At 52.1% G+C, this 23,304-nt stretch overlaps 1 protein-coding gene across 6 annotated transcripts; it reads right to left on the bottom strand.

Annotated features, from left to right (window-relative positions):
* Positions 1–1,261: 1,261 nt before the first annotated feature.
* BMF (Bcl2 modifying factor) lies at positions 1,262–22,328 on the bottom strand. Of its 6 annotated transcripts, none has more exons than XM_032261180.1 (5): positions 22,200–22,328; positions 21,687–21,814; positions 19,219–19,862; positions 17,561–17,721; positions 1,262–5,398 (listed from the first exon to the last, which is right to left on the bottom strand). In XM_032261180.1, exons 3-5 carry the CDS (start codon positions 19,643–19,645, stop codon positions 5,297–5,299), a joined length of 690 nt encoding a protein of 229 aa, XP_032117071.1. In that variant the 5' UTR covers positions 19,646–19,862; positions 21,687–21,814; positions 22,200–22,328; the 3' UTR covers positions 1,262–5,296. The 6 variants fall into 6 exon arrangements, with proteins under 6 accessions (XP_032117071.1, XP_032117075.1, XP_032117074.1 ...); XM_032261184.1 differs by having other exon boundaries at positions 19,219–19,515; XM_032261183.1 differs by having other exon boundaries at positions 21,687–21,785.
* Between the last annotated feature and the right edge of the window lie 976 nt (positions 22,329–23,304).

The following is a 23,304-nucleotide window of genomic DNA, read 5'->3' as shown; positions in this document are numbered from 1 at the left end:
AAAACAACCTTATGGGTAGGTACTACTGTCTCATTTTATAGATGAGGAAACTGAGACGCAGTAAGATTACGTGGCCTGCCAATGCCATGTAGCTGGTGAGCAGCACAGTCTGGGTTCAAACTTGGGCAGCTGTGCCTTTAAAGTCTCTGTTCTTCCTCTGGAGGGCTCAGAGAGAGAAAGGAGGGAACAGGGGAACAAAAGTAAGCTCTCAGATTTCCAGCCTGGGCAACTAAGTGCAGCCTTACCCAAGGCAGGCCTAGACGACGTGAAAGACATCACTATCACCAGCCACCTACTAATCCCCTGTGAACCTCATAGGAACTGCTTAATGGACTCAACTACAACCCAGCAAGTGAAACATAGAATAACATCCGGACATGGCACCAGGCCCCACTTATACCACACTCCAGTAAAAATAAACCTCCCTGTCCAAATATAGAGTGGTTGGAAATGCCATACTTTACAGGAGAAGAGGCAGTTATTTGGCATTAAAAATAGATAAATTTTGGCTTACTTGAAGATCTGGGCATGAGAGTGCAATTCCCAAATGGAAACACAGATGGATGGGGTGAGCCCCCCTCAAGACTGACTCAGCTATTTCAAGAGCCCAAATAGAAAATTATACCCCCTTTCTGGGACTCAGTTTACTCACCCATAAGACAGAGAGGCTGGACAAAAGATCCAATGTCACATCAAGCTCCAGCCCTCTGCAAGGGTAGGAACTGGAGGCCAAGGCTAGGTCTGAGAGCTGACAACTTCCTAAATCAAGGAGAGCCCCACAGATGCAGGGCGGGTTGGCCCCTCAGTTCACAACTTACTGCTGATAGGATCAGGAGCAGTTTTTCCCAAGGATTTTCAGAACTCTGTCAAGAGCTTTAAATCACCACTTTGAATCAGACACATTGTTAATCCACAAAGAAATGCAAGCCAGGAAGTCCCCCTACAACTAACTTGCCTCCTGAGAGGCTACCCTGATAGAAGGGAGGGGTAGGGGAGTGCGTGCAGGAGAGGCTGCTGGGGTCCTTTCCATCACTGAGTCCCAGCGGCAGCCAGGCCCTTTTGACACATTCCCTTTAATCCTGCAAGGCAGGCACAGTTCTATTTCACACGTGGAAGAACTGAAGGCTCAGAAAGGTTACATAATTTGCCCAGGCTCATTCAGCTAGAGGAGGCGGGAACCGGGTCCAAAGCCTGCATCTTTCCCCCATCACAGGGCCTCTGCTGTGCTGCCTACCGTGTGGTCAGAATCACTCTTCTCAACTCCAGGAGAAGAAAGGAAGTCATGACAAAAGCTGAGAGCCTCCAGGTCACTCAGGCTGGCATCTGAGAAAGCCAGAAGGCTTTCAACTCCTAACTGATCTCCCTGCATTTTTACCACACCTTGAAAAATAAAAGACCTGATTTGCTTTAAATGATTTTATTAAAAATTGTACCAATTGATGGGGGGAAGATATACACACATACACATATATGCATGTGAAGAACATAAACACATAAAGCCAAAGACTCTGTACAGTTTTTAAAAAATGGGGCCCCTTTCTTCTTCCTCTCTCCCAGAGGCAGAGTGCCCAGACCCCAGGGCAGCTGCCCTGGGGATATATTAACTGCTACATTCTCACTGGGTTTCCCCGTGACAGCCCCTGTGGATCCAGGGATGGGGTGGAAGGCTGGGCAATGCACCCAGAGCAGGGAGGGGCGCTGGCCACCTGCAGAGAGAGGGGCAGTGCAGGGCTGGGAGCCTACACGGGGTTCTGAACACCTTCAGCTGGGAGGCTGGCTGGGCACCTATGAGTTCAGCCTTCTCTGCTATTCCCTCAAGACTCAAAGTCCCTACCAGCCCTCAGTCTGCTTAAGGGTGACAGGTGAGCCCCTTCCTGCTAGGGTATCAGGCCAGTATGGCCCACTTCCAAGAGTCCTTGCCTTCACACAGAGCTGTCTCTAGTCCAGACCAGCACTGATTTGCAGAAACCCTCAAGAGCCACAGTCGCCAAAGTCTTCCTGCATCTGCCACTTCCCTTCTCCCTACCCCACCTGCCCACCAAGTCCCTCAAAAAGAAGACAAGTGCTCAGTGGGGTAGCATGCTCCTTGCTGTCCAGGACAGTCACAGTGGCTCCATAGCACTCTTCTTGGGAGGCCCTGGCTGGACTGTCCCAAACAACCCCCAGGTGGGAGCCTCCTGCATGGGGCTAGGCTGCCAGAGGCAATGAGACAGGTCAGCTGGGCCCCTCTGGGCCCTTGAAACAAGCCTGCCACAAAGCTTTGGACATAGACTTACTCCCCCAGGGGCTGGGGAGGTCACTGGGAGGTGATCTTTTTCCACCTCGGATTGAGCAAGAGAAGGCTGCCTGGTGGGGGGAGCGGGGGCAGCCCTCCACTGGCCCAGACTTTGAAAGAGGCCAGGCAGAGGTCAGGCCGAGTCCTCCACCCTCACTGCAGGAGCCCGACGTCTGGCCTGGGGAGTTCCCTCCACCAGATCTGTCGACCAATTTCTAGAAACCCCTGCTTTGGGGTTCTGAATTAGAAGAACTGTTTTGACCCTGAATATCAGGCTTCCCTTCCTCCCAGGAATTTCTTCCAGAGGAAGGAGGTTTCCAGTCCCTCTCCCAACCCCCAACCTCAGCAAGCCACAAAGGCTCTACCGTCTTCAGCTGGTTACAGGTCAGGACCCAGGTCAGACTCTCCCTCCTTCTAAATCTGATTCTCCACCCCTCACTACAGACAGCCAGGCTCCTGGGGGTGGGGGATGGAGTCTGAGAGGGTGGAGGCCAGGGGGAGGGGCAGGTCTCCTGAGGCTAGACTTGAGGAATGTTTAGGCCAACTCACCAGGCAGAGAAGGAAGGGGCCAATCTAGATCACTAAGCCAATTAAAGACAGCCAGCCAGAAAGAATCTTTCTCCTTCCTGCCAGCTACCCTGCCAGCTACCTCCTGGGGTTTTTTTTAGGGGAGGAGGAAGGAGAGGGAAATGTGAGGGGTGTAAATTTTGCCCTGGCTCACTTAAGACAATGAGTGAGTTCCTGACTGCGTAAGATGGAGACAGGGCAGTCAGACCACTTTCCACCTGCCCAGGCTTGATGTTCAGGTGGGTTTGTCAATGTCTGGGCTCCAACTTCAGGCCACAGGGCATCCAGCCTGGGCCCGGCAAGATCTCCCAAGCTGATGGCCTTGCCTCAGCACCATGATCTAAATCATTTTCTCTCTCACCGAGCTCAGGTGGAGAGTCTGCCGAGAGGGGTGAACAGTGGCTAGCCTAAATAATCCCGGTGTTTTGGTGTGTGCCACTGAAACATACAGCAGCAGCCTGCCTGTCACCACCTTGATCCAGGGAAAGGAGATCAGCATATGTCCCATACACATCATGAAATAGGAGGGAGACCCACAGGGAAGGCTGAATTTCACAATGGTCAGTGTGTCCCAGAGCCAGTCTTCACGCTGGTCCCTGGCTCCTTCTCTGCGTAGCAGGAATCCGTCTTCTTAGCAGACAAATCATGGTACACACCCTGAGAACAGAATTCTGACCAAGAAGAGGTAATATCTCCAGAATATCTGAGCAGAACAGAACAAAGGCTTACACGCACAGTTTGAGGCCCTTCTCCTCCAGGGTGCTGTAAGCCCATACAGCACCTTTGTGCAAATTAGGTAAGGCACCCCTTCTTCTCTGGAGAGGTAGCCCCACACCAGGGCACAAAGCTTAGTGAGCAGAATGCTGGCTGAATTCCAGCCTTCATTAGCTCTCCGCAGGTGCCATTGTGCAGTGAACAACCTGCACAACTGTACATCTGGAAGATCAACGTCTCCTTCAATAGTACTGAAGACCTCCTCTCTTCAAAACTAGAAGAGGCTGGGCTTGTTCAGGTTTCAGAGTCTACTCTGGACTCCTCCAATTTCCTTGGATGGCCCTGGAGTCTTCTCTGTCCAGGGAAGCCGTCTTTTCTTTGGGCCTTACTTTACTGTTAGCACCAATGTTGTCTTTTCTCACATATGCAAAGGTTATAATTTATTTGCTAGCGTCTGGTTAACAGATTCCCTGTGTCTGCTATTGGAGCTGCCACACCAGCTGCTTTAGATCCTCTCCATGAGTGCTGCAGCAGGGAGGGAAGGGAAGACATGCAGAGGCAGCCGTGATCCTGCTGGGTTCCAGAGCATGCCCTTCTGGCCTGGCTGGAAGCTGGAGGAAGACAGGAAGTGTGCGCCCAGCTTTGACGGTTCCCCACTCTAATCATTTATCTGTTACTCTAAAAGTCACTTTTCAGCTGGCAAAGCCACTATCCTGGCTTCTTCTGTATCCCACTAGGTGTGAAAAAGGAATAGGGACGAGGGGGAAGAGGTATGTTGTTTCCAAGGAAACCAAGAGGTCTGGGGTCCTCTAGCGCTGACTCTTAAGGTGGGGTGGCCACCACATTTTCCAGCCCCACTGCAAACCTGCCCCCGGATGTCCCACCGTGCTGATACTGGGGGTCGAATGCAATCTGTCGGCAGGGTCTTTTGAAAGAAGAGCTCACAGAGGCACATGCTGCCCAGCTGGTCCCAGGCCGCCAGTGGTGGCAGCGGCTTTGCACCTCAGGACTAATCCCAGGGTCTCCAAGTGGGACTAAGTCACATTTGAGGCCTAGCCAAAAGTTTGGTTCATTTTGCGACATGTTTGAGGGGTCCTTAGAGAAACCCAACCCTCCCTGAGGTCTGCTGGAAGTGACAGGAGTCAGGTAGAAATCCTTGAGCCCTTAGGGCAGGCATTGGCTGGGGCAAGTGAGAACCCAGACAGATGTGGAGCTGGCCGGCCGGCCTAGGGAAGCTGCCATCCTCAACTGGAAAGCCCCTGGCCGAGGCCACGGTGGGTTAAAGCGGTATGACCGTCAGAATCGTGGCCCCCATCCATAGTGGAAGGCCTGTGGGTTTGGTGGAACTAGGATTCTGATCCACTCAATTTCTTAACTGAGTTCCTCTGGAAAAACCACAGTCCACTCCCCAGAGAACACCACTAATGGGTCATCTTCGACAACTGGTAGATTCTCCGGTCGAAGAATCTACTTGTCAGGGCCCTTGGGAATTCCGACCGTCACAGACACATCAGTCTCTCCAACAGTGTTTGACAAAGGCCCCCATTCCCAGTCAAGGGCCTGACAGAGAAAGAAGATCCCACTTGGGTATGTTCTATGTACACACAGAGAGAAATTTAAAAAATAAAAATGCAAAACAACAAAAAAACAAGTTCACAAGACACAGTGTCAGTCTTGCCCGATGTCCTTCCTATTCCAGACGGTGTTCCTGGTGCCCCACGTGAAGAGGGCAGCCCAGCCTCACCTCAGGCCTGCCCCATTCCTGTTCTCTTCTCCATTCAAAGCCAGGTTGTGCAGGAAGAGGAGGACCTGCCACCACACGCGATTTCGGTTCTGCTGGTGCTGAAGGGAGAAAAAAAAGACCAACATAACTCCCGAACACAACCTCAGACGACTCCCTCTCATTTCCAATAAAAGTTCAGAGCTCCAGTCTCAGGGCTGGCACTTTAATCCTATCAGTACAGCTCACGGGGGGCGGGGGGGCGAAAGAGAAGCTGCCATGTGGAGGAGATAGTTGAGTTCTCCAAAAACAATTGCAGTTTTAACATTAAAAAGAAAAGACTGGGCCCTATATGCACTATGCACAAGAGGATTAAGCTTTCCCCCTGCTTGCAGGATTTTCCAGAGTTTAGCCAAGTGCTGCTTTTAATCAGATTGGCTCCCAAGCCCTTCCAACCTCAGCTGCATGAACAACAAACTGGCTTCAGAAAGAGAAGAAGTGCCCCCCTCTCTCCCCCGACTCCAAAGTAACAGAGAACAAGGGGAAAGGGGGGGCCTCCATCTGCAAGTGATTTGACACTGTGAAGGTCAAAGGGTTAATCTTCAATTTAAACCACACTGCTGAGGCAGCAAAAATCTGATTTCATCCAGTGCAAACACGCACACACACTCTCTAACACACACACACACACACACACACACACGCACGCACGCTCTTGTGCGCCCGCCCGCTCTCCCCCCACAGCATCTCCAGCTCGGTGCTGCCCTTTTTATAGATGCTCTTGACAGTAAGCCATAAATAATCCCTCTTGGAGCGCTCTCCTACTGACTGGAGCCAATTAAACGTTAAGCAAGAACATACTTGAAAACAAAACAAAAACAAAGAATATATACTACGCTCTGGAGGTTATCCCAGGTCCTACTGTCAGACTGGGAAGCTAGGGGCGAAGTTCAGGGGTCAGTGGCTCACCAGATTGGGGCTGGTGCCCTGCCCACACAGGTACCATTTCCAGGAGAGGCCTGGGGGGAACTGGGGGGTGCGGGAAGAGGCAGTCTTTGTTCTCTCTTTGTCTGCCAGGGCAGGAGGACTGGGCGGGGCCCTCTCTACAGGGTTCTCAGTGGACAGGAGAAGAAAAACCTAGTGTGCGGAAAGGAGCCAGTACAGGCTGGACTTGGATTACTTCAGTGGCCCCATCAGCAAGCAAGTTTACATGAGGTGTCGGGGGAGCTGGAGCCCTCTCTTAAACTGTCTTTAATCACAGCACCAGCCCCACCAGGCAACTCCTCCTGGTCAGATGGGAAGAGGAGAGAAGAAGCCAGTGGCATAGCTGGAAAGGGGGCCCAGGTTTCCTGGACTTCCAGAGCTTCCAGGTTCCGTCCAGCCTCCCTGACCTTTCTGGGGCAGCATGCAGGTTGCTGGCTTTCCCTTCATGCTGCCCTAGGCCACAAAAAGAGAAGAGAGGCATCCAGGGAGCTGGCCTTGGGGCCTGACAACCCAGGTGAACACAGAATGCCCCCGTCCATGGCAACAGCATTCCTCCTTCCCCAGTGGAAGAGCCTGGAAAACAACCTGGCAAGCTGGAGGCACAGCTCTTGCTCGGAGGGGAAGGGAAATCGGGCGTGCCACAGAAGAAGCCTGGCAGCCAGGGCTGGGGAGATGGATGGCTTCCTCGTGTTTTGTAAACAAAGATGAGTAAAAAGAGGAAACACACCCGGCTTAACAAAATCTGGTTAGAGTAAAACAGCGTGAAAATGGACTCAGCTGCAAACCCGAAGTGAAGCCTCGGGCCTGCGGCAGCTGGGCTAAAGACCCCTTCTCCTCCCCTCCCCAGCTGCTGCTCGGGACAGGTGCAGAGGTCATGCTGCGGAACAGGAGGAGAATCCAGAAGCAGACTCATCCCTGGAGAGGCCAGTCTGCTGGAATTCCAGATCTCCTCAGGTGCTTGTCTGAGAAGACTGGTGGCAAGAACAATCATCACCATAATAGTAACATGGGGTGGGGCAGCAGGGGGGGTTGGGGAGGTGCCAGGCTCTGTTCTGAGTGTTCTGCATCCTTGCTTCTCAAAGTGTGGTCCGTGGACTAGCAGCCTTGACATCATCGGAGAGCTGCCTAGAAACACAGACCCCCTGTAATCCCAGCACTTTGGGAGGCTGAGGTGGGTGGATCACAAGGTCAGGAGTTCGAGACCAGCCTGGCCAACATGGTGAAACCCTGTCTCTACTAAAAATACAAAAATTAGCTGGGTGTGGTGGTGGACGCCTGTAATCCCAGCTACTTGGGAGGCCGAGGTTGCAGTGAGCCAAGATCGCGCCACTGCACTCCAGCCTGGGCCACAGAGCGAGACTCCATCTCAAAAAACAAAAACAAAAGAAACACAGACCCAGCATCTGAAGATTCCTCAGGTGATTTTGAGGCACATTTTCATGCCCATTACTTAGTTATCACATAGCTAGTAGAAGTGACAGGGACTGAACTGAACCTAGACCACCTGGCCCTAGAGCAAAGTCCCTTCTCATGATCACTATGCTGACAGTGCCACTGCCTTTCTTTATACCAAAGCAGACCCTCTATCCTCCCCTTCACTAAATCAACAACTCAATGGCCAAGGAAAGCAGATGAGAATACTATGATTTGGGGCCAGGGCCAATTCCATCTCTGTTTGCCTCAGTTTCTCCCAAATTCCACTAATGGAGGCCACCTGCTGCCTGGGTAACTTGAGATTTCTGAAAACAAGGCACAGACTTCCATCATCTGGGAGTGTTGGGGGGACCCAGAAGCAGCTGTGGGCCACAGAGTACTTTCAGACAGGAAGGCTGAGGTCTTGCAGGGGACCCAGGCAGGCATAGGTGCAGGAGGCAGGGTACATGGGCTGGCCCTTGGGAACAATCTAGTTTCCATGCCTCTGTGTGTGACAGTCCTTAAGGCTCATCAATTGGTAAGGAAGGCTCTATGATGCATGGATCCCCAGGGACCAGGAATCAGAGGACCTGGCTTTAGGGTTGGATCTCCCCCTAACCTGCTCATGAGTTCTCTCTTGGCTTATAAGGAAAATGCAGGTATTGTACCAGATCAATGGTTTTGAAACCCAACTGTGTCACTAAGCCAGCTGACATGCTGTCGTAAGTACAGAGTCTCCAGGCCTCTCCCAGACCCACCGGATCAGGATTTCAAAGAAGGGTACCAGGAATCCATATACTGCACAAGCTCCCTGGGTGACATTTAGAGATCGGAAACCATTTCTTGTATATTTTATATTTTAATCATAAAAGCAATACATGTTAATTGTAGAAATATTGGAAAATACAAGACATTACAGAGGCAGAGATAAGATCACTCATGATCCTACAGCCTAGAAGAAAACGCTTCGTGAGTTGGTGTTTTCTTCAGTCACTGTCCAACTCTTCCCACCAAAGTAATGTCTTACCCCAGTGGCCAAGCCAGAGGTTAATCCAGCCCAGGCAGTTCTTCTGGAAACCACGGAGGTGCTCTCCAAAGCTAAGGAGTCTGCCATCCACAACTACCTTCAGGATTACAACTCAGAGCTCCAACAACTGAATGCTGTCAGCTAGGTGTAGGGCCTGGGAACCACCCGTGGGCCCATGAGCCCTCTCTGGCTACAAGAAGATACCATACAGGCTCCCTTTGGCCTTCTCCTGCCTCAGGGCAGCCCCCACAAGACCCTTTTCCATGAGGAAACCAAGAAAATCAAAGAATGCCCTGATCACAAACAACAATAAATAAATACTTCCTAAAAGTTTAACAAAAGGACCTGACTAAAAAGGAAAGAAAAAGGACTTGAAGGGAGGCCAGTGGGAGAAACAGTGAGGAGGAAGGAAATCAGCCTTCACCGAACAGGATGAAGAACACAAAGACACCAAAACACCAGAGAATGTGGGTCCTTCCACAAGAGGGTATGGAGAAGGGCAGAAGGAAGGGGAAACAGGAATGAATGCGCTTGGCCTCTGACCCACAGGCACCTGGCACAGCACCCAGTGCACAATCTGAGCTCAACAAGGGCAGACCCCCAGAACAAGGCCTGCTCTCCTAGACTCAACTAGGGTACTCCTCACAGAATGAGAGGTCCCAGAATACACAGGGTGACCCAAGGGTAAGGACTGGGATACAGGGGAGAGGGGAAGCTCACCCTAGAGCCCTCAGATTCCCACGGTTTAGAAGGCAGGCCAGCTGGACGCGGTGGCTCACGCCTGTAATCCCAGCACTTTGGGAGGCCGAGGTAAGCAGATCATGAGGTCAGGTGTTCAAGAGTAGCCTGCCCAATATGTTGAAACCCCGTCTCTACTAATAATACAAAAATTAGCCGGGCATGGTGGCACCTGCCTGTAGTCCCAGCTACTCAGGAGGCTGAGGCAGGAGAATCGCTTGAACCCGGGAGGCAGAAGTTGCAGTGAACTGAGATCATGCCACTGCACTCCAGCCTGGGCAACAGAGCAAGACTCCGCCACAAAAGAAGGCAGAGCCAAGGCATGGAGGGAAAGAATAGAGGTGAAGTTCCCCAAGGAAGGCACCCTAACACGGTAAAGAAGAGAACACAAGCAGGCATCAGAGCCCTGTGTGGCTTCTTTAGCTCAGCCTCACTTTCTTGCCATGGTCAGGGGATGAAGGCAGTTGCTGACAAATGTTTCAGTCCTCACCATGTGCAACGCCCTATGCCTGAATGCCCAATTGCTCATCCTGTGTAATGGGGAACATGGAAGGCACATAGTAGGCACTCAACAAGTAAACACTGGACTACAGAGGAGTCAGCCCTGAAAGATAACCCACTTGTCTGAGGCCAGGAACAACTGATGTCTGGCCAGGTCTAAAGATGTACTTTATGTGATAGTATCAGCCTCTCGCCTGGGGAGAGGCCCAACTAGTAAAAGATCTCCTTTTTTTTATTTTTCTAAAGAGCTGGCTGTGGTGTCTGACAAGGTTGGATTACATAAATCAAACTCTGTTTCATCCCACACAGCCTCTGCCCTAAGCACAAAGCGTGTTCCCTACGCTCCCTGGATAAGAATCTCCCTCTGCCTTTCCCCCTTTCAGATCCAATTCACACCCTCTGGGGGCTTTGTGTGTCACCAGTGTTCCAGATGCTCCGGCTAGAACTAATTCACCCCAAAGAATCAGAGGAAGAAGCAAAGCCAAGCCGTGTGCAGCTCTAACAGAACCTAACTCACAAAATGCAAATTTATCAAACAGAGACCAACTTATAATATCTCGGATTTAGAACAGAGCACTTTCCTCTCTTCTCATGTGACCCTCACAATAGGAAGAGCAGGTATTATCGATCCCATTTTATAGCGACGGAAACAATGGCTCAGAAAAGTCATCCCAAGTTAGTTAGGGGGGTTGTTATTTGAGGCCCTGACTCCTGGCTCCAAAGCTATGTTCCTTCGCTAAAATTTTACAGTGTGTTTATTCACATTATGAAAGTAGTATTACCTTTTCAAAGCAAATCACCACTGATCTACTCCCCTAGTATGTTTAAAGACATTGTTTCCAGATCATTAACTATTTAGTAAGCATGCTGTGGACCAGAAAAAATAAACATTTCAGAGGCAGAACTAACTGAAGATCAAACAGAAATAAAGCTAAAACTGGTCTGAAATTATAACTTCAGACCATGATGTGAAACCACACTCAATTTCTTCAAAATGCAGAATCATCTGTACTCTCCGGGATGGCACACACTCCATGTTGTGAAGTTTTCTTACCTCTTCCTTTTTCCCTGTCATTCTCTAAACCTACTCAGGCCAAGGCTGAAGGAAAGAGCCTTGCAGTTGAGAACAGGAACACTGAGATAAGAGAGACTTTTGGAAAATTCCACTTGAAAGAAGCTAGGAAGATGTTTTCTGTTGAAATCAGCACGTTTTTATCAAGTTACCAAGCACCCAACTGAGCTAAGAGTTATGTGGATACAAAGAAGAGTAAAATATAAACTTTGTTCTCAAATGTTTTACAATATAATGGAGAGAACAGCAAGAACACAGAGCTAAGCTAAGTATCACATGAGGCAGAGTGGGTTGGGGCAGCCAATGTGTGCTCCCTTGTACCCCGGTTTTCCAGAATGTGATTGCTGCGCAGCAGGTGTAGGGCGGCTGGATCATGGTTCTAGAATCCATCAAATCTGTACCACACCTAGGTCAGCAAATTGCAGTGTGACTTGGGCATGTTACCTCAATTCTCCAAGCCTCAGTTTCCTATAATAAAGGGACAATGGAATCTAAAAGTACAAAGCTGCTGTGGTGATTACATGAGAAACATATACACAGAGCACTGGGCCTGGGGGCAGCAATGAGCAGGCTCATCCTTCCCTGGGGAGCACGAGGAAAACCTAGAACCCACTGGCTTTGCAGAACACTTCTCTCAACATGCCCTGCAACAGGGCCTGCCTGGGGAGCACTGTCTTCCCAGAAGACTCATGAAGTCCCAGGAAGATCCCTGACTCTCTGCTATGAGACCGGCCACAGCAGCCATAGGCCATGGGGCTCAGGATTCTAGGCTGCCAGGCTGAGCCAAAGATTCTGAAACCTACAGGGCAACCCCTTGGACCTAGTGGCCCCACTGCCTCAGACTGCTTCTGACCCAGAGGCCCAAGGAACGAGCAACGTGGCAAAACGGAAAAGGAAAAAAGACTCCTTGCCAAGAGCTTCCTCAGCCCAGCCAGCAGTGTTAACAGGACGTTGAAGCCACCATGGCCACGCCCATGGCTTCTCTAAGGAAGAGTTGGCAGTCTGGAACCAGCCAACTCTCAGTGGAAGATGGCAAGGCTTCCTCTGACACGACTGGAAGACACTGGTCCAGCCACTGGGGTTGAGGGGTGTGGGTCAGGAACAGAGCTGTGCTGCACCATCCATGTCCCCAGACCCTTGTTTTGTACCTCTACAGCCTGGAGCGAGGAACTGCTGAGACCCTTACTCAGTTTCCCTCCAGCTAAGAACATCTCCATCAAACTACTGGGCAACTTCTTAAGAGCTCAGAAGAGCATGACATTGTGTGCCCTGATTAAAGAAGGGAGAAGGAGAGGATTTGGGGGGCGGACAGGCCTATTGTGTGTATTATGCTATGCAGAAGGAACCCCAGGTTCTGACTCTCAACTTGGGGTGTTTTCAGCTGACTGTTCATGTCCTGTCCAGGGTCAGGTCAAGGCGAACCAGGCAAGGAGGAAAGTTGGAACCCTCCCCTTCACACACGGACTGATTGTGCTCTGGTCATGGAACATGGCCTCTTGGCTGCCAGACATGGATCAAAAGGCAAACCAGACATTTTTCTTTAACTTTCTTTCTTTGTGTCTCCCTTAGTCCCCTCCTCCCATCACCCCCTTTCCAAAAAAAAAAAAAAAAAAAGCCCATTTCCATCCTATGGCCTGCCTTGGTGGGGAGGGAATGAACTCTCCGGAACTACAAGGCCCTTCTCCTGGAAGAGAGAGCAGTCAGGTGCAGAGTGTGTGGGGAACTCAGCCTCTAGTCTGCCACGCTGATGACTCAGAAGCTAAATATAGCGAGCGATATAAACAGAGCCAGCCACAGAGCAAACACAGGGCCCCCAGCCCCGGCGCTGGCTATCACGAACTCTGGCTCTCCGCAGTCCCTCCCCCAGCTTCACTCTTCCCCTGGCACTGTCCTAGGTGGGCCTCCCACTCCTGGGACAGAGGCTGGCTTCCTAGGGACCCTTCTCACTCTATAGCAAACCTCTGGAGCCCCCGCCCAGGGCTGCCCCATCTAGACCCTGAGCAACCTAGTTAGCCAGTTTGAGTTCCAGAAAACCTCTCACCAACAACGAGAGAATACCAAAGTGTCAGGAAGCAGACAGGAGCTCCCTGGACAAAGGAGCCAGTCTGCTAGGCAGAGAAGCCGCTAGTTAATAAACCACGCAAACACCAACGCGAGCACAACTTCCAAAAGAGCTCCCCAAACTACAAAGTCAGGTCCAAGCGAAATCCTGAAGAGCCGGGATTTTACCACACATCTGCCTACAGGTCTAGGATCCTTTTTGTGATATTATAGTTAAAGATGTTTCAACAGAGTGGCTGAAAGTTTTCTCAGATTTCATTTTCCAAAAAGTCTAATTACTATTCAGAGAATTTCCAAACCCGGCTTTTCTGAATGGAGCCACTCCCTGTCCAAGTGAAAAGCCATATCCAACATGAAGAATTCCAACCCTCCGGTAGCTTTACTCATTCGACTGTCTAAAGTAGCTACTGTTTTTGAGGATTCTTAACATTGCCTAGAAATACCCCCACAAATCTCATGATGGGCCATTGAGACAGAGACTCTCCCAAGAGGAGGGGACACCACTTCCCACCCCTCCTTAGGCTCATGTTGGAGGAAGCCATAGCACAAGGACAGGAAAGCTGGGGCTCTGACCTTCCAGCCAGGGCAGCCTAGGGGCTCAGGGAGGAAGCACATCTGTACCACGTTCTTCCACACAGAAGCTGGACACGGAGGCACCACAGCACCACCCTCAAGACAAGTGACTATCAGCAGACCAATGCGGGTCCCTGCCACAGTTCCTCAGCTCACAGAGGACAAACAGGGGAACCTTCACTCCTGACCCAGCCAAAGGAAGGTGGGATGTGTGGTGAGGTTCGGAAAGGTTTTTACCTCCACTCACTCTGCCTCCAACTCTCTTGCTGCTTTGGAGACACCAAGAGCTGAGGTGGAGCACCCTACTGACTCTGATCTTCTGCCTCTGCTTTTTTGCCTCTGGGTCTGGAAGAGCCACCCTGAACTGATCACTTGGGTAACCAGGCTAGTCCTCCACCTAGCAATGCCCTCAGGAAATGTGCTGAAAGCACTATGGCCTACATAAAATGACACCCAGGTAAACTTGGAACCTGTTGCGTCAGGAGCCAGGTTGCTTGGCCATAATTCCATTCTACCCCATCATCACGCGCCCCCCTCAGCGCCATACCTCCAAGGGAGATGGTCACCCTGGTGCAAAAAAAGAATAACTCAGGCCCGTAACCAGGGACAACGAGGGGGAACTCACACTCTCCACAGGACTATGGACCAGTGGCCACTGTCTGGCCCCAGGACACTATCCCAAATGTAGGGGAAAGGAGGTAGTCAGGCCTCCTCAAGTCCCGTCCTGCATCTTGGGTTGCCTCTCTTGGCTCTCTAAATCCAGCCCACAATGATGGAGAATGGCTATCATTCCCCAAGGAGAAATCAATGAAGCCAAGGTCCACAAATGAACAGTCTGGACACTGATTCCTCTCGAGCAGGCAGGAGGAGGGAAGTTCGGGGAGGAAGCTTTGCTCAGAGAGCCGCCTGCCAGGTAGAGTAGGAAATGAATTGTGAACCAACGAGAACAAGCGTAGGGGGTGATCAGCATCATAACCACACAGAAGGAAACAGGCATTAAAGAACATCTACTCCGTGCCCTGAACCCTCATAGGTATTTTCTCACTTAATTATCACCTGTGGTATTAGCGCTAACTCATAGAAGAGGAAATAGGCTCAGTGAAGTCAAGTGACTTCCCGAAAGTGAGTAGGTGGCAGAGCTGGTATTCTTCAAATCTAAGCTTTCTGACTCTGAACTGAAAGCCTAGAAACTAAATCCTAAACAACTTCCTTCCCACTGCCTCAGTTTCTCTGCCTGCAAAAATGAGGGAAGGGAATAGGGAAAGAAGACAAAGGATAAGAATGGAGGAGTGACAACAGTACTTTCTAGATCTGAACTATTAGACTGTAGTTTATATAAGAATCAAGTTCAGAAAATGACTCACTTCTTAAAACCAGCTGCTGAAACATTCCGGGCGTACTAGTGCTCCACCTGCCTGAAGCCATCACCCTAGCCCTTCCTGCAGGATAAGTTTCAGTGAAGATCTATAAGCAGGGTCAATGGGGAGGAAGGGGTTAAAAGCAAGAAGACTCTGGGGAGAATTGTCCAAGGAGGAGACAAAAAGCCTGGCTCTTCGTACTGGAAAATTTGGGAAAATCAGTTCTTTGTTCTAGAAAGGGCTCACTGGCCAGCCTCCTGCTCTTGCAAGTAAGAAGTGAAGTAGTCGGTAACTGGCAGGAGGGGAGGGGTGCAGGGAACTTGGGAGCCAATGCGGAGTCAGGTGCAAGACAGAGGAGACTCTCATGAAGCTCTCTTCCAGTTTTCCTTCTCCCAAGCTTGCGTGGCTCTGGCCAAAAGTATAGCACCTTGTCTAAAACTGACCTGTGCCATCAAAGAGGCAGGTCTGAACTGGGAGAACTGATGGCAACCAGCCAAAAGCAGGGCCAAGCCAGGCGCGGTGGCTTACGCCTGTAGTCCCAGCACTTTGGGAGGCTGAGGTGAGTGGATCACCTGAGGTCAGGAGTTTGAGAACAGCCTGGCCAACATGGTGAACCAGTCTCCACTAAAAATACAAAAATTAGCTGGGTGTGGTGGTGGGCACCTATAATCCCAGCTATTCGGAGGCCGAGGCAGAAGAATCGCTTGAACTGGAAGGCAGGGGTTGCAATGAACCAAGATCATGGCACTTCACTCCAGCCTGGGCGAAAGAGCAAAACTCTGCCTCAAAAAAAAAAAAAAAAAAAAAAATGCAGGGCCAGATCTTGGGATAAGGGCCTCCTCCTCCTTCTGTTCAGGACCAAGTTAGAAGGGTCCCCAGGAAGACTGTATCCTAGTCCTGTGCCAGGGAGGGCTCCCAGCCTATTCCCAAGCCTATAGGGGCTCACCAGTGGCTAGGGGAAGGTTCTGGGGAATAACTGGTGAGAGAGATCAGATAACTGCAAATGAAGCAAGCTGCCTTCCACATAGGCCTCTAGATGAGTCTAGGAGAGTCACAGTCACTGTGTCCTCCAATCCTCTCCAGTACCGGGACTGGAAGCTGTGAGCTGCGCTCAGCCATAGGCCTGTACAACCAGGATGGAGTGAATGGGCAGGAAGGAGGCCAAGAAACTGAAAACAAGAATCAGAGTGAGTCCACACATGGACTGAAGGGGAAACTCTAAGCCAAGTTTCCACCAAATAATCAAAGGAGGGAGTAAGAACTGGAGCTTAAGTCTATTATCTAAACATAGGGCCACCCTCCCTTCCTGATCACTAAGAGACTAGGAGGACTTACCAGGACCAGGTCTAGCCCCAAACTGTCCTCAGAATTCCTTGGCAGAGGGCACTAACCATATCTAACCGGCAATGGCCTGTTCTTAGGAAATCCAAGGTCAATTCCTCTTCCCCTGCCACTGGCAATGGTTTGACCCTTAAGTCAACCTACCTATTACCAATAGCTCTCCTCCGACCCCCTGAAGTTACCCATCTAACCTCGGAGTCTGCCCAGTCATGGTCAAGCTATTTATTCCCTTGATTTCCTGACAGACACACATATACACATACAGAGCCAGCGGGGCCAGGGACACAGTCCCAGAAGTACAGAATGTGTTCACTTCCAAGTGGCATGCCTGTGCTTCCGCGGTGGCTGTACCAGCATGGATGCAGCCTCAGGCTCCTCTCCCTGCCTTGGCAGCCATCCAGAAAGCCAGCCTGGAGAGGAAGGGTTAAGTGCCTGGGGGCCCAGCCCAGACAGCCGCTGCTGGAACAGAGCAGCCTCCAGTCCGTGGCACAGAGGGCTCCTCCAGCACGAGCCTGCCAGCCGCCGCCTTTGTTGATGGACTCTGCCACATGCTCGGCTGACACGCGATGCTCCGCCCTGGCGGGGCTGGTGCCAGGCTGCCGGCCAAGCACCCGGCCAAGCGCCCGGCTGGCCGCCGGTCTGGGGAGCCTCTCCGAGGTACACTCTCCCGAGTCCCAGACCCTGGTTCCCAGACAGACACAGTGAGGAGCGGCCTCCCCAGCTGGAAAGTGTCAGGTTTCAACCGGTTCCACCACTTTCCCCCATTCAGGCCCCATCCCTTGGCCTGGTTACCCGTTTCCCACTGTACCTTAGCCAGGCACCCCCCAACTGCCCAGTGTCACTGCAGCACCCTGAAAATCTTCCTCTTATGTCTGTGAGGGGCAGTCCCCCGGCCACCACCATAAGAAGAGACAGGCTATTAAGCAGGGCTGCAGAAAACCACCCTATTCCAGGGGAGGGATTATAGCATCTCCCGAGACGGCCCTTATGGAACATGAGTTGAGAGTGGGCAGTTAACCAATGCAGAGCTCCGAGATGAGGGCAAGATGCTCATCCAGTTGGGCCTGTCCTGCCCATGGGAACCGCAATAACCAAAACTCTGGGACCACATTCTTGCGGTCTGGTAGAGACAGAGTTGCTGACAAGAGGAAAGAGGCAGGCCCTGGCCCCCAAGCCCCACAGACTCAACCCTCCTCCCCTAAACCCCCGTGCCTACTTGCTGCACATGAAGCTGGTGGAACTGGTCTGCAATGCACTGAAGCTTTCGGGCAATCTGTACCTCTGCTCGATGTTGCCACTGCCCTTCGGGGGGCTGTTCCCCAAGGGGCAAGACTGCCGGGAAACTGGCAGGGAGAGGAAGCCGGTAGCCAGCATTGCCTGCAAAGATAGAGGAGCCACATCTCAGCATTCTCCACAACTGCCCCAGCCTCCCCGCACCTGCCCGACCTGGCCAAGATTGAGGCTGAGAGTAAATCCTCCTATGAGAATGGATAGGAACCAGCCTGCCTGTATCAGGGCACTCTGCCAAGCTTGGACAGGCTGCTGCCCAAGTGCATAAAGGTTGCAGAACAGAACGGAGAACAGGGAGAGTGGCCCAAGCCTTCCCTCCAGTTCTCCATTCACTGACAGTGCCATGACAAAGGGGAGGGTGGTAATGTGTGCAGGCAAACATGCCAACCTTCCATCCTTATGTATCACGCTTACTTGACCACAGTTGATTATTCATGTAGTAACAGGTTGAAGTTCTTCTCCGGAAAAGCACTGGAGGTAGCTCTCCAGAGTTTCTGAGTTGAGCAAAGTAAAGGGCAGAAAAAAAACCAAAAAGTGTCTTCACGTTTTTAGTGCAGTAGAGGAATGCTGGTCTCCCGAAGCTCCTGGGCAGCAGCATAAAAACGAGGGAGAGAAAACTCCTGAGACGCACAGAGCTGCCAAGTTCCTCTCTGGAGACAGCCCCAGGCAAGACCTCTAGACGAGCGCTCCACACTTACCGAGTGCACGCGTTAGAGCCACCGCTAGGGGCGCCAGTCCGCCGGCCTCCTCGCTCCTTTCCCTCTTCCCCGCCTGTCCGCCTCATCCAGCTTCTCCTACTCCCGACAGAACTGCTTTGCCAGAGCTGCCCTAAGAGGCAGTTCCCTCTGAGAGTAAATGCAGTGTCTCCGCAATCTGCTCATCAGACACAGCAAGCCACCCTCCTAGCCTTTACCCTCCCTCCGTAAGCTGCAGTGCCACTAGAAGAAAACAGACTGTCTGATCATGCCGTTTTGCCAGAGGAGGGCCTATTTCTCATAAAACAAACTATTTAAGCCCACAAATGAAGAGGTCTTGTCTGATTTAGCCTTGGAAGCATCCCCTCTCTTGGCACTGGGCCCAGGCAGCCCCAAACTCTTTCTCCAGTTCCCCTTCCACGCACAGAAAGTCCCAAGTGACAACTGGGAGCCACCTTCTGCCTTCGGTAACCCTCCCTGCCAGAACCAGCTGGGTTTTTCCCTTCATTGTCAACAGCCAGTCACAGATCCCCCAGCCTTCTCCAGAGCAACAGGAGCCACTTTACAGAAGGCAAATCACTGCTGGGGCACTAAAGGCCGGGCCACACAAGGGGCACAGGATGTAAATGGAGATACCATGGACTCAAGGATCCCTCCAGGAGGGGACTATGGATCAGAAAGAAGGGCAGAGCAGTTTGCCCTTTGGGGTCCTGAGGCGCACAGGTGAGGAACAATAACAAGCCGAGAGAAAGCAGGTGGAAGTCAAGGAATCGACAGCCCCACTGACCACTTTGGGGGAAGGAAACAGCAAAGGGCAGCTTTGGAGAGGGAAGGTCCCTTCTTTTCCCCCAATTTCTATGGAAGGAGTCTTGAGGCTGACAGCACTCACCATAAAAGAGTCGCTGGGGTTCCTCAGTCACCCCACAAGGCAGCATGACACCTTGGCTGGGGGAGGCTGGGCTGAGGGTCTGGGTAGCCTTGTCTTCCTGGCTGGTGGGTCGAAGGCCAGGGCCACAGCAGTGGGTGAGAGGGAAGAGCTGAAGCCGGCTGAGGGGACAGTCCAGTAGGCTCTGGGCAAACAGGTCAGCAGAGAGCAAGCTCCCGGGTTGGGTCCCTGGCTCCCCATCCTCTGGCTGGAACACATCATCCTCCAGCTCCTCCACACACTGAGATGGCTCCATCTCCCCTGTAAGAGGGCAACACAGGCATCTGGGATGCTGCCCCACCAGGGCCACATGGCGAAGGACTCCACTTCCCTTCTTTCTTCCCTGTTCCCCCTTTTTATTTGAGGGGACTGGGCCACATACTGATGACATACAACCCTGGTAATAAAGCACTGCCAAGGGTGACACCCACTTCCAAAATTTGGACTGCCTCAATGTTCAGGGGCCCTCCACAGCTCTTCCCTGGGCCTGCCTGGAACCACCCTTTTTCCTGAACCTGTTTTCTGACCTAGGCCAGTCACAAAGTTTGACTCTGAGGGTTGTGAGCAATAACAGGAGTAGAATCAGCAGCTATATGCATGCAGGGTACCTGGGAAAATATAAACAAGACTAGCCTCTGTAAGTTGCTGTCAAGGGTGCTGTGACTGGCTATATATACAGTGCTCACAACACACACAAACACAAACAAACACAAAGTCATTGCCCCAAGGAAACTCTTATCTCAGTCTGAGCTTAGCTCCAGACTCAGCAGCAGAAACAAAAGCCTGCAGTCCTAGGGCAGCCAGGTTCCCTCCAAACCTCTAAGCCCCGCCCTGCTGCCCATCTACTCTAATCTCCACCCCTTGCTTGCACAACACAACAAACAGGCTCTGCAGTGTGGTAAGAGTGTGTCCTGAGAGAAGGGATAAAGACCCAAGTTAGTCATCGCAGCTGCCGTCTGGGCTCTCTTTGAGCAGAGTTGAGCTGTCTGCCCACCAAAGGTTGGCCTGGAAGGTAGGTCCAGCCTCTCCCAACTAAGTCTCCTCACTAGTCTCCAAGACTTCAAATCCTTGTTTCCACAGCCTCCCACTCCTGCCAGCTCACCTGAGATTGGTGTAATTGGTCTGACAGAAGGAAGTGAAATTCACCCCTCTCCCTGTGATCTCACTGCCTCTACTACTCAGGTTATTGATGAGAGTTTCTTGGTAATAAAGAAGTTCCTCTTACTCCACCTGATGGCTCTTGGAAGTCTGAGCTTGGAGCCACCCAGCATCTTAAGCTTCCAACCCAGCTCCCTGCACACACCAGGAACCCCTTAAGACCCCTGCAGCAGTCAGAAGCAGCAACCACCTGAAGAGCTAAGGATAAAAAGAGATGAATTTCATCTTTGTCAGACTCAATTAGAGATTCCTGGGGGTTCTGTCCCCCAGTCTCTTGCCTTTGAAGAACAAGCCAAATGGTCTGTGAGTTGGTGAAGTTGCTAAAATAGTTTCAGTTCAATTCAGAACCCTGCCTTTGCCAAATGCAAGCTCTCTGTGAGATGCTTGCATGGGGCCTCGCTTCATCCCATCCCATCCCATCCCTGTCCCTGAGCTGTCTATGGTCCTGTCTCTACCCTCTTCCCTGGAGAGTGAGGATATGCCTGCTAGCATGGCAAGCAACCATGTGGTGTTCTTTGGACCGTGTTTCCCAAGTGGGGTGTGTGTGTGTGTGTGTGTGTGTGTGTGTGTGTGTCTGTGTATGGGGGGGTGCACTCCAGCTTATTAGCAACAGGAAACAGCATTTCCTGATGAAAGGACCAAGTGCTGTCCTGCCAGTCACCTGGCAGGGGCTCCCCTCCAGCCCTCCAATCTCTTCTTAGAAGGGGCCCTCAAAGCCAATCGCAAGCACAAGTCATTGTCTAGGTTTTTCCTTTGAAGCCTATCACCTTCCCCTCCCCCTCCCAGCAAAGCCTCAAAGTTCAACGCTTGCAAGGACTGGACAGTGGGGTAAGTGCAGCCAGAAGGTGTAGCTCTGCAAGCCCCAGGGACCCCCTCACTCTCCACAAACTGCAGGTAGCTTGCCTGCAGGTAGATGGACGCCTCTGGAGGGGTGCTTGGCAAGGTCAAGGGTAAACTAAGAAAAGGTGAAGAATCCTTTCCTTCCTTTTCTCCCGAGCTTAAGAGGTGATATCCAGAGTGGTGGGAGGAGGGCACTTCCTGAGAACAGTGCCAGGGAATGCTTTATTCCTAGCAGAGGAACTAAAGCCCTGCTGCAGCCATCCCAGCCCCTAAGGGCTCGAAGAGGGATGCTGAACTTAGACTCCTCCTCCTCTTAGGAGAATGCAGTAGCCAGACACCCTGAGCTTCGACAGTGGCTAGGAACACACACGCACACACCCACCCCAGACCTGGGTGACTCCACACACACACACACACACACACACACCCCAGACCTGGGTGACTCCAGGATAGGGTCTCGGCCTCCGAGTCGTGATGCCAGGGCTCAGCGCCAGGGTCCAGCGTGACGAGCACTCGGGGGCTTGATGCCCAGACTCGATTGGGAAGGAGGGAAAAAGCCCAGCTGTTAAGGAGAGGAGCCTTCAGACTCCGCAGGGAGGCAAGATGCCCCACAACTCCTGTCCTACCCCAAAGTCAGACCCAGAGGCTGGGCCGCTCTCGGGCACCCAGGTCTGCCTAGCAGTGCACCCAGTTTCCCCCGCCCACCTGGACCCAACTCCTTCGAGTCCCAAATGCTACCCCCAAGTTCCCTCTTGGAGCGGTACACCCAGCTATGGGTTCTGCACCTCGTTCCCTCACCCCAGCGCCCCAGTTCTTCATGGTCACCCCAGACGTCCGCAGCCCAAACCCTTCCAAGGCCCCTATGCGCAGCGCGACTCCGCTCCCCACTTCCCCAAGGAGCTGCGATCCAACTCCGCCCGGCCCCCGGCCGCCACCCGGGCGCTCACCGGGCTGCGGCGGGAGGCGGGAGGCGCAGGCAAGGGCGGCAGCGGCGGCGGCGGCGGCCGTGGGCCTGGGCGGGAGGAGGCCACTCCGCACGGTGCGGTATTGTTTCCAAAATACGCCCGCTCGGGGCATCCCGCAAACAGCTGATGAGGCCCCGCCCCCCGCACGTCACGCCGAGGACTGGCCAATGGCGAGTGAAGCGCCAAGTCCCGGGCTGGGCAGCTGCCAGGGACGGTCACGAATGTACGAACCTTCCCATGGAAACATTGCAAGGGGCCGAGCAAAATTCCGATCCTCACCAGAAGCGCAGTTGGAGCGCCGTCTCCCGCACGGATTCTGTCCCTAACACAGGCTCTGGAAGTGCCAGAGAGTCCCTGAATCCTATCAGGTGTGGGAGAGGGGGCGCCAAAGTAACTTTTGTCTTCTTTTTCACGGGAATGGACAGAATAATTGCTGCGCGATCAGAAAAGGTGGGGGGAAGGAGACAGGGAGTTTTTTTTATGAGGCTGGTGCGTCCAGTGGGGGCAGGGTGCAGGGTGCGGGTCCCTATGGGATCCCAGCCTCAGGGGAAAGCTCCCTCCAGCCTGCCGAGCAGGTCTGAAGAAAACTGCAGCCCCAAAGCTGAAGCTGTGTTTGAAACAAACACATCCAGAGGAGCCCTCAGGTCGTCTTCTTGCCTGGGCGTGGGCACTGGCAAAATAAACATCTGGATGAGAAGAGGAGCGCCCAAGAAGGCATGGGCTGCTTGAGCGGTTGATACATATCTCGCTATGGCAGCATTTAGAGACAATGCTAGTGCTCCCAGAAGAGCTGCGTGTCCTGCAGACCGCACAAGGGAGTCTATGGACTACTTCACAAACATTTACTGAGCACCTACTCTGTGCCAGATACTGGGCTAAGTGCGAGAAACCTGGAGTCTGTCCTCAAGGAGCTTACAGTCTTCTAGGAGAGGTAGCCCTGAAAATAGTGAAAAGCCATAGGGATTGTGTTCATTCCAAGGATAATGACTCTTGAGAATGCAGAAAAATTCAGAATATAAAGGCTGGGGAAGGCTTCAGGAAGATGGCTTTTAAATTGAATGGGAAATATTTTTCAATAAGGAAAACC

This window comes from Sapajus apella, unplaced genomic scaffold, assembly GCF_009761245.1.
Source record: "Sapajus apella isolate SASKATOON/1434 unplaced genomic scaffold, GSC_monkey_1.0 scaffold122, whole genome shotgun sequence".
Classification (NCBI taxonomy): domain Eukaryota; kingdom Metazoa; phylum Chordata; class Mammalia; order Primates; family Cebidae; genus Sapajus; species Sapajus apella.
The sequence above is the reverse complement of the archived record's forward strand: the minus strand, read 5'-3'. Positions and strand labels throughout refer to the sequence as shown.

Coding starts and splice junctions, on each gene's coding strand:
- BMF (XM_032261180.1), bottom strand. CDS start 19,645: ATGTCATCAGTATGTGGCCCAGTCCCCTCAAATAAAAAGGGGGAACAG. Junction 17,722..19,218: donor ACCCCAGCGACTCTTTTATG/GTGAGTGCTGTC, acceptor CTATCTTTGCAG/GCAATGCTGGCTACCGGCTT. Junction 5,399..17,560: donor ACCAGCTTCATGTGCAGCAA/GTAGGCACGGGG, acceptor TTCTCCCTTCAG/CACCAGCAGAACCGAAATCG.